Source organism: Crinia signifera, chromosome 7, assembly GCF_055691185.1.
Source record: "Crinia signifera chromosome 7, ASM5569118v1, whole genome shotgun sequence".
Lineage (NCBI taxonomy): Eukaryota > Metazoa > Chordata > Amphibia > Anura > Myobatrachidae > Crinia > Crinia signifera.
Genome location: NC_139223.1, coordinates 28,575,223 through 28,584,270, shown reverse-complemented (window position 1 = coordinate 28,584,270; position 9,048 = coordinate 28,575,223). Strand labels below are relative to the sequence as shown.

Sequence of the window (9,048 nt, the reverse complement as noted above, 5' to 3'; positions counted from 1 at the left end):
CCCCCTGCCTGCTTACATACTGCTATCAAGCCACCTCCCACGTCCTTGCACCTGTATTCTGTCTGTCTCCCCCCCTTCCTACTAGATTGTAAGCTCCTCAGAGCAGGGCCCTCCTCTTCCATCCTGTTTTCAAAGTCGTCTTCTCTTCACATGTCACTTACAGCTTTCCCATACTCAGTGACCATCTTTGTCCGCATACTCACAGGGCCGGTGCAAGAATTGTGGGCACCCATGGCAAACAAACCCAAAGTCACCCCCCCTAAATTGAAAAAGCACCGCGCTCTGGGGGGGGGGGGGGGGGGGGGTTGCGCTACTCACTGTAGCTGACCAGCAGGGGGGGGGGGGGGGGGGGGGGGAGGAGAAGGAGGGGGAGAAACGCCACCCGCCGAATGGGAGCGGCCATTGAGTGGGGGGGTACGCAAGCAATGGGGTGCAGCGCTCCAGGGGGGTGTGCGGGCCCCACCCCAGCAGATTGCCTCTTACCAGGGGGGGGGGCGCATATCCATGGGTGGGTGGGACCAGCACTGACAACCAAGCAGGGTGGGGGGCAGATTAACTCCACAGGTGGGCGGGGTACGCTTGCGGCTTACCCACCTGGAACTCACTGCTCACGTGATGGGTGGCTGCAGGCAGCTCACTACCGCCCTGCATACTCATCTCCATCATTGGCCACAAGCCTCTAGTAATACGTTGACTGAGTCCTCACTACTTATATTTAAGCTGTACTGTGTATTGATCTGTGGCGCTCTTTACCTGTACTCTATTTTTGTTATTTATTCAATGTAATACTAAGTTTTGTCTCCCTGTACTGTTCCTTTGTCTGGCGCTGCAAAACACTTGTGGCACCTTATAAATAATAATAATTACCCACAAGACAGATTGGGGCTTTGCAACCTTAGCATGCAAACACCTAAAATCAGCCAATCCGCAGCCAGGTACCAGCAGGTAACCAGTATAGGTGAGGATGCACTTTTATTGCATGTAACACACTGCATTGGCAAGCATTGTATGTACTAAGCCGGCGAACATGCCATTGCCACCACACATGAAGCCAGCTGGACACCACAAGTAACAGCCCCCATGCCAAATACAGACAGACAGCAAGCTCACCCAGACAAGACGTCACAGATGTACCCTCACTGGAACATATAGCTATATATATATATATATATATTATACATACATATACATACAGACACTCACCAGTACTCCTCGCTCGGAGCTGCTGGCCGCGGCCGCCGCTGTCGCCATCCTGCAGCAAAATCAGCTGCAGCCGCCGGACGAGCAGACACACGGACTATACACAGTATATAACTCTATCATAAGCGCTCCGCCCCTCTAATACTCATTGGCTAGTCAGCCTCACATTGCGCCCCGATTGGCTCACCCGCGCTGTCATTTCTGGCTCAGTGCTTGGAAGGTGACACAACCATTCGCTGATTGCAGGAAGATCGCGGTGTTATGCTGAGATCATTAGCCCCGCCCCCCGCTAGCAGCAGCTGCAGTACTGTCTGATGACGCATGTCCGGCAGGTGGCGCTGTGCTGAGCAGCAGCTGCTGGGTTATATAGGGCAGCGCAGCAGTAGGGGAACGATGAGAGACAGACTTGGATGATCATGTGTCATACTCAGCAGCCAGGGATTGGGGGCTGCATCCAGTCACAGTTCCAACAGGAGGGGTTATGGGGTACTGGAGTCCCGGGCCCTTCTAGTCCCAGGAGCCAGTATGGCAGCATTGCGGTTAGTACCTCGCTGCCAGAGACGCGGACTGTGGTGGAAAGCAGCAATAGCAAATTATGAATGTAGCAGCGGCACTAGTTGACAGCCAATAGGAGCTTCCTGATTGGCAGCCAATCATGAGCCTTATTTATAATGCTGGTGGCTCTGTCATACTGCTTTCACATTGCAAAAACGGGTATCGACCCTGTATTCTTAAATGGGACTTTAAAACGGGTCTGACCCTTAATGCTGCGTTCTCATTGCCGCCCCTGCAAAATCCCGGGTTTTTGCAGGGGCAGAGAATGGATACTTTTCTACCCCGTTCATACAGCACCTTAAACCCGGGAAATTCCCGTGTATGACGCGTTCACACTGCTTCCCCTGGTCTGCCCTGCCAACAAGTGTGTGAATATAAAAGCAGCTTTGATTGGCTGTTGAAAAAGTTGCTGTGATTGGCTGTTTTAGAAAGCAGCTGTTATTGGCTGGCTGAGGATGATGTCATATAAAGTGTCCTGTTTTTTCCAAGCACACTGCATTGCTGGAATCATGGCTGATGAGATGCTTTTGTTTTGCACCATTTTGCTGTTTCATGCAGCAAATGAGAGCTTGCTGCAGCTGCTTACATTGTGCTACCTTGCACAATGTACCTTGAAGAGGAGGAGAGCGCAATTTCTTGCTGAGAGAGACAGTGCTCGCCTTCATTATGTGCGAAGGAGAAGAGCTTTCATCACCTCCAGCGTTACCTCCATATTGAGGTTCAGCACATCCAGTACCCTCCAGTGCGACATCTCTGCTCTCCTCGACGCAGCATTAAATGGACGTCACATGTCACCTGATCACATCCCCCAATGAGCTTGTTTTTTTCCATCATGTTTGAAAAACCCGTGTCTGCGCTGTTCAGACTGAAGTACACCCGTGTTTTACCCAGGAAAAACCCTGCAAAAAACCCGTGTGTAATTCCCGGGGCATAACACCCGGGAATTTCACAAGGACGCGTTCACACTGAGACGCGACACGGGAAATTACCGCTCGCCCTGCCAAATACCCGGGTTTTTTAGGCAATGAGAAAGGGGTATAAGACCTTTCTCATTGCAGGTGAAAACCGTTTTAAAAAGCATTTAATACCATTCACACATTCAACCCGTTTAACCCCCAAGGGACACGTTTGAAGCCATAGAAATAGAGCCATTCACATTGCCTAAAAAACAGCTTTGAAATGTGTAGGACTCTGCTTTTTAAACGTGTTGAAATACCAGTTAACTTTAACCGGTAAATCAACTCTGGCACTTTCACACTGCAGCCTTATACGTTTTAAAATGGAAAAAAAAAACAGCAATATACCGTTTTAAAAGTGCAGTGTGAAAGGGGTATCAGTGTCTCTGGCAGGAAGGCGGAGGAGCCGATAGTATGGTAGCCCTGCCCATTTGGCCAGTCCTGGGCCCCACTACTTGTGATGGCAGCCCTGGTTGCATCTTATATACCAGCACAGGAACCAGCCTGACTGCTAAGCTATATAGTATAAGTAAGTTTCATGTACAGCGCACTTTCTCCAACAGGACTCAAGGCGCTTAGTATAGTGACTGCACTGCATGTACCCAGTACTTACATAGTGCCTGTCACTGCTCATAGGCGCCATATCATACTAGTATCAGCCAGCAGCCGAATATGGTCTGTTATGGCCCTACCAGTACCATTACACTGCAACAGACTGAAGTAACCTCCTGTCCTCACCGTGCCACATCCAGCAGCACCCACCTGTCCTCGCAGTGCCATGTACCAGCAGCGCCCACCAGTCCTCGCAGTGCCACCCAACTGTCCTTGCCGAGCCAGGTCAAGCAGTAGTCATCTGTCAAGGCAGTACCACATCCAGGGTCCTCACTGTGCCATGTTCTAAGATCGCCACCTATCCTCACTGGTCCAGGTCTTCCCATCCTAACCTCACTGTGCTAAATCTTTAGTTCCGCACCTGTCCTCACAGAACCACATCCTGAGGTATCACCTGCCCGCATATGGTCACATCCTGAGGTACCCACCTGCCCACATGCAGAGGTACCCATCTGTCCTCACAGTGCCATTTCCTGAAATACACCCCAGGCCTTACTTTGCCACACACCTTAGTAGCCACCAATTCTTGATTGGACCACACAGTGAGGTAGCCACCTGTCCTCACGGTGACACATTCCAAGAAATCTATTTTCTCACAATGTCACACCCCAAGGTGTGACATTGGCAGGTAGAAACCTGTGTGTGTGGGCTCCAGCACCACTCTTTACCTTCTGAGCAGCATCTCACAGTGACGACTATGCAGTAAACAAGAAGGAAGAAAGAAGAAAAAAAAAAAAAAAAAAACCCCAGGGCAGATGGTCTTCAGTATAGGGGTAATTCAGGTTGGCGCAAAATTAACTTTCGCTCCCCACTGTGCATACATAGTGAGGGAATGCTGCCTGCATTTAATCAAGTGCAGGATAGGTAAGTATATGTGAGGGGGTGTAGACTGGCTAGATTTCATACAGAGAGACATAAACCTCCTCCAAGCTGCAGCTGTGCTGGAAGGGCACATGCACCAACTGGGGAAGTACTGGTCTGCTGCCCCCATGTTCCACAGCTCCAACATGCAGTTAAAGCCCATTCGTTTTAAGTACCACCTTGTATATAATTCCTACTTCACCTCTCCTAATAGAAAGGTCTTGAAGATATCTTTTGTTTGAACAAAACCCAAATACATCAAATGTAATGCAGTACCGAGATCCATTATCATCCATCGCAGAACCTTGTTCCCATAGCACACATGGATGGAAGCCATCTGGACCAGGCTCCTGTCCATCACATCTGCCTGCAACCGCACCTTAATAGGTAAAGCAGACATGTCCAAACTATGGCCCTCCAGCTGTTGTGAAACTACAAGTCCCATCATGCCTTGCCACAGTTTTGCTATTAGGGAATGCTAAAATTATGGCAAGGCATGCTGGGATGTGTAGTTTCACAACAGCTGGATGACCACAGTTTTGACATGCCTGAGGTAAAGGAGACGCACTAGATGTTACTTGTCTGCTACACAACCTCACGCCCCTTCCTACCTCAATGTAAAATTGAAAAATAAGTAAAACTTAATTTAAATTTCCAAGTTTTTCATAATTGGCACAATATTATCAGTTATATTTGTCTCGTAGCTTATTTACTAACCTTGTTTGGCTTTGACGCCTCTGCAATCCATTGTACAACTTCTGTCCTTGCTTGTGCAGGTATCTATATTCCCTTAAGGATAGAACCAATTTATATTGAAGTTTATTTTTTCTGCACCTCTATTATTAAAAAAAAAATTGCGTTCCAAGAAATCCAAGTGCCAAGTGCCACATTCCTGCAACAGTTGAAGCAGAGAACCAAGGTAACTAAACTGATCACCAATCAGTCCTGGATTATCCTGTATCATCACCACCATCCACCTGGCCTTCCGTGGACCCCTGCTTCCACTTTAATTGAGCGGTAACTAACGTGGTTGAGGCTAAAACTGTATTCTAAGAAAGCACATGCCAGCATTACATAACGGATGCAGCATCCAATCAAATTCTATCATTTCTCTAATGCATCCTAGAAAATGATGGTTACTATGGAGATCAACTGTTCATTCTTAGAAGCTTTAGTACATTTACTGACAGCTTGAGCACAGATATTAGAGGTACATAGTAAGTCAGCTGTGGTTAAGTATGGACTGTTATTGTGCCCTGGGGACCGGAACCTTTGACCCTCCAGCTGTTTATGAACTACACATCCCAGCGTGCCCTGCAACAGTTTGGCTATTTGGTCATGTTAAACCGGTTGCTGGGACGTTGCGTTCAACCACAGCTTTAGGGCTAAAGGTTTCCCATCCCTGATCTAAATCTAGACTATGAACGTCTACTGAATGTTACAGAAGGGGACGATTATTAAGCTAAAGGTGCCCATACACAGTGCGACAGGGCAGGGCGATGAGATGTGCACTCCCGTGCACATCCCATCAAGTATGTTCTGCCTGTGCTTTTAGTACTAGATTGCACCATATCTATTACAAAAAGCACAGTGCTGTAACATATTGGGGCAGATGTATTAAACCTGTCGAAGAGATAAAGTGGAAGAAGATAACGCACCAGCCAATCAACTTCCAACTGTCATATTTCAAACACTGCTGATTGGCTGGTGCGTTAACTCCTTCCACGTTTTCTCCACTTTATCTCCAGTTTATCTCTTCGCCAGGCTTAATACATCTGCCCCATTGTATGCTTTTTGTACTAGATGCTACGCAATCTAGTACTAAAAGCACAGAGTTCATGGGCACCTTAAATGTTTGGTGTAATAGAATTAAAAGGCAAAGGGGCAGATGTATTAAGCTTGGAGAAGAGATAAACTGGAGATAAAGCACCAGCCAATCAACTCCCAACTGTCATTTGTAGGACAGATTTATTAAACTTGAAGTGTGTTTTTATCACCGGCCAATCAGCTCCTAACTGTGAAGTTACAGACTTGGTTTGAAAAATGACCGGTAGGAGTGGATTGGCTGGTGATAAAAACCAGACACTATCACTTCACCAAGCTTAATAAATCTGCCCCTCAGCTATCTGTGTGAATCAGTGTAAGAGTGGCTGTATGGTAGCTTCCGGTTCGCTCCCCTCAGGGCTGTGTACCCTGAATGACCCTATTTGCAGACTGTTCCGGAAAGTACGATAGAAGCCATTAGACAGCAGCACTGAGGTAACGATTCTTCACTATGAATTAATAAGTTAGATCACGTGACACATTCAACGCACAGTACTCAAAATGAAACGGCCACAACGTCCGGAATTACCAAGGTAGGCTTTATTGTTTGCCAGTAGCATAGCTAATTGCACAAAACTCACTTAATTACCCACTTCCCTCCCGCCCCATATAACACACTATTTTCCAATGACAAAAAACTTGAATTATAAAACATGAAAGCGCCACGTCTTTCACAAGGCTCCCTCCCCCCCAACCCACAAAATAAACAATAAAAATAAACCATAACTTATGCTACCGGGAATTCGGATCAGCAGGTAAGAGGCAAGGGGAGAAATGATAGCACGGGTGATTGGAAATGACGGGAAGGCGATGGGTAATCGGCAAAAAAACAAGGAGGGGGGAGGGAAATCATAGCTTGAACGGCGTAGCATGTGACACGCAGCGCACTATACACAGAAGCCGGTAGAGACAAGAATTGTTGTATCAGTGCAGGCTTTTCTGGTCACCTGAATTATTCTTCCCTATACCCCCCTGGGCTTTAATCCACGGTGCTACACAGGAGTCACAGATTAATCATGTTTAAATCGGGTAAAACACAAGGGGGCCATGTCCGCTAAGCAGCACATTCTGCGGAACCTTCTCGGTGACCGGCTTCAATACTGAAAATACGTTATTGCAGATGGATTGAACGGAGCTGCATAGCCAATACGGTTACTTACGCATGGGTGCGGTGCAATTAAATTAACACTTACATTATGGCTTACTGGACAAAAAAAGCACAAGCTGTGGCATATTTCTTTGTAAAACTACACCAACGAATAAGATTTTTTTTTTTTTTTTTTTCAGTCATCCAGCAAAAAAATTGGTTTGACAAAAAAAAAAAAATCTCCAACATATGTATCCAGCAGGCAGCCATGTTGTAGACCAAACATTTATTCGGCCTAACAATACAGCTGAAACCAGTTATATTACAGAGGCTGCATAGGGGGTATCACTAGATAAGGGTGGTTTACCAAAAATATTGCTCGGCTCCACAAAAATGTCAGCCTCCATTGTGACGGTAATAAGCTGAGTGAATGATGCATTTGGGCGAGAGAAACGCACATTAATGCCTCACCAATATTGTAATTATGTGGCACACGTACAACACAAATGCCCGTTGCAGAAGATATATCAACGTTTTCTATGGTACGTACATGGACAACTGCCAGACTTTGAGAGGAGACATTTAAAGACTTACTGAAGAACTTAGATCACACGTTCACTCCCCTTTCAACCCATAGGACAAACCCTCCTGGGAACTTAAAGCCGGAGCCGTTTTCTAGATTATCGCAAAACAATTTCACACAAAAAAAAAGGAAGCGAACACAATTATTTAAAAACTCAAAAGCAGAAATAAAATAAAAACACAATAAAATCTAATTAAAAAAATTAAATAAATAAAAATGGTATTAAAAAAAATGTGTACTTCAGCGAGAATGTTTTGTGTTTTACTTACGGCGTGACGCCCAGTTTTTTTTTTTTATAGCTGCCATTACTGTTGAAACGGCATAAACAAGTCTCCTGGGGACTGGAGAAGGAAAGGGTTGGCAAATGAGTGCGCAACGTCCAAAATACATTCAGTATATGATAACTGAGGCTCATTTTCCGTCAGACTAATATTTATGCATCATGAACCGAGGTCTAATGGGGAGAATGTTTTCAACAATTCTGGGTAAGAGAGTGTAGTAACCTATGGCCCACCAGTTTTTATGCAACTACATGGCCTAACGTGCCGCAACAACTGTACCGCCACAGTTTGCCCGAAGCTTGGTACCAAGGAAACCCAGAAGAACCTTACCACTGCAGCAAAGGCCACGGGAAGAGTGAAGACAAGTGATCAGAAAGAGCGGCTGAACCAATAACCACTTTATGTGGGACTGTAGAGGGAGGTGAGCGGGATCCCAAAAAAAAAAAAAAAATGTGCACTGTACAACTACAATACAATACAATAATCTTCCAAGAAAGTAGTCATCTGGAGGACACGCGCTCTTGTGAAAACCAGGTGCTGTGGTCTACAAGTCAACGTTCTTATGTCCTTCAGCAGGTGAAGTGGATGAACCTCGAGAGGCGCACGTACTGGTTTTCTCTCTGACGGCAAAGTCCTGCGACCAGAGGGTCCACTGTACGGGCTGGTCACTACCGAAAGCTCTTGTATGAACTGTCGCCTTTAGTGCAAGGCTGGATGGGTTCCAGCACCCGCCTCTCCTCTGGCCATGGAGCCTGGAAAGGAGCAGATGCATTGACCGCTCACAAGAACTGGACTGTGGTGCCAACGGTAGAAATGGAGCGAAGGAAAAAAAAATGTTTATATATATATCTGGAGAAGAAAGAAGACAGATGGACTGGTGGTGTGTTAAAAACAAGTTATAGAAACAATCCTTAACAATGAAACGGGAGGAACTAGTGGATGTAGGCCCTGTACACGGCGGACATGTCGTTGTCGGATTGATCTAATGCTTTCGCTCTTTTGTAGACCTACGAGACAGAAGAAGAAAAAAAAAAGCTGAATCACAAAGTCCATCCCATTGGGCAAAGTGGTTCTAATCTGCGTTAAAGA

At 46.2% G+C, this 9,048-nt stretch overlaps 2 protein-coding genes across 7 annotated transcripts in view; both read right to left on the bottom strand.

Moving 5' to 3' along the window:
• ROGDI (rogdi atypical leucine zipper) overlaps positions 1-1,340 on the bottom strand; it is a 72,124-nt gene extending 70,784 nt beyond the window's left edge. Inside the window, exon 1 of the mRNA XM_083152714.1 lies at positions 1,204-1,340. Coding sequence (XP_083008840.1) covers positions 1,204-1,251 — 48 coding nt within the window. The 5' untranslated portion in view covers positions 1,252-1,340. The remainder of the gene's footprint in view (positions 1-1,203) is intronic.
• A 5,190-nt stretch (positions 1,341-6,530) lies between these two features.
• The window catches only part of LOC146019988 (cytokine-like nuclear factor N-PAC), a 39,117-nt gene continuing 36,599 nt past the window's right edge, over positions 6,531-9,048 (bottom strand). For all 6 annotated transcript variants that reach the window (XM_083152713.1, XM_083152708.1, XM_083152710.1 and 3 more), the window contains one exon: positions 6,531-8,966. In XM_083152713.1, coding sequence (XP_083008839.1) covers positions 8,892-8,966 — 75 coding nt within the window. In that variant the 3' untranslated portion in view covers positions 6,531-8,891. The remainder of the gene's footprint in view (positions 8,967-9,048) is intronic.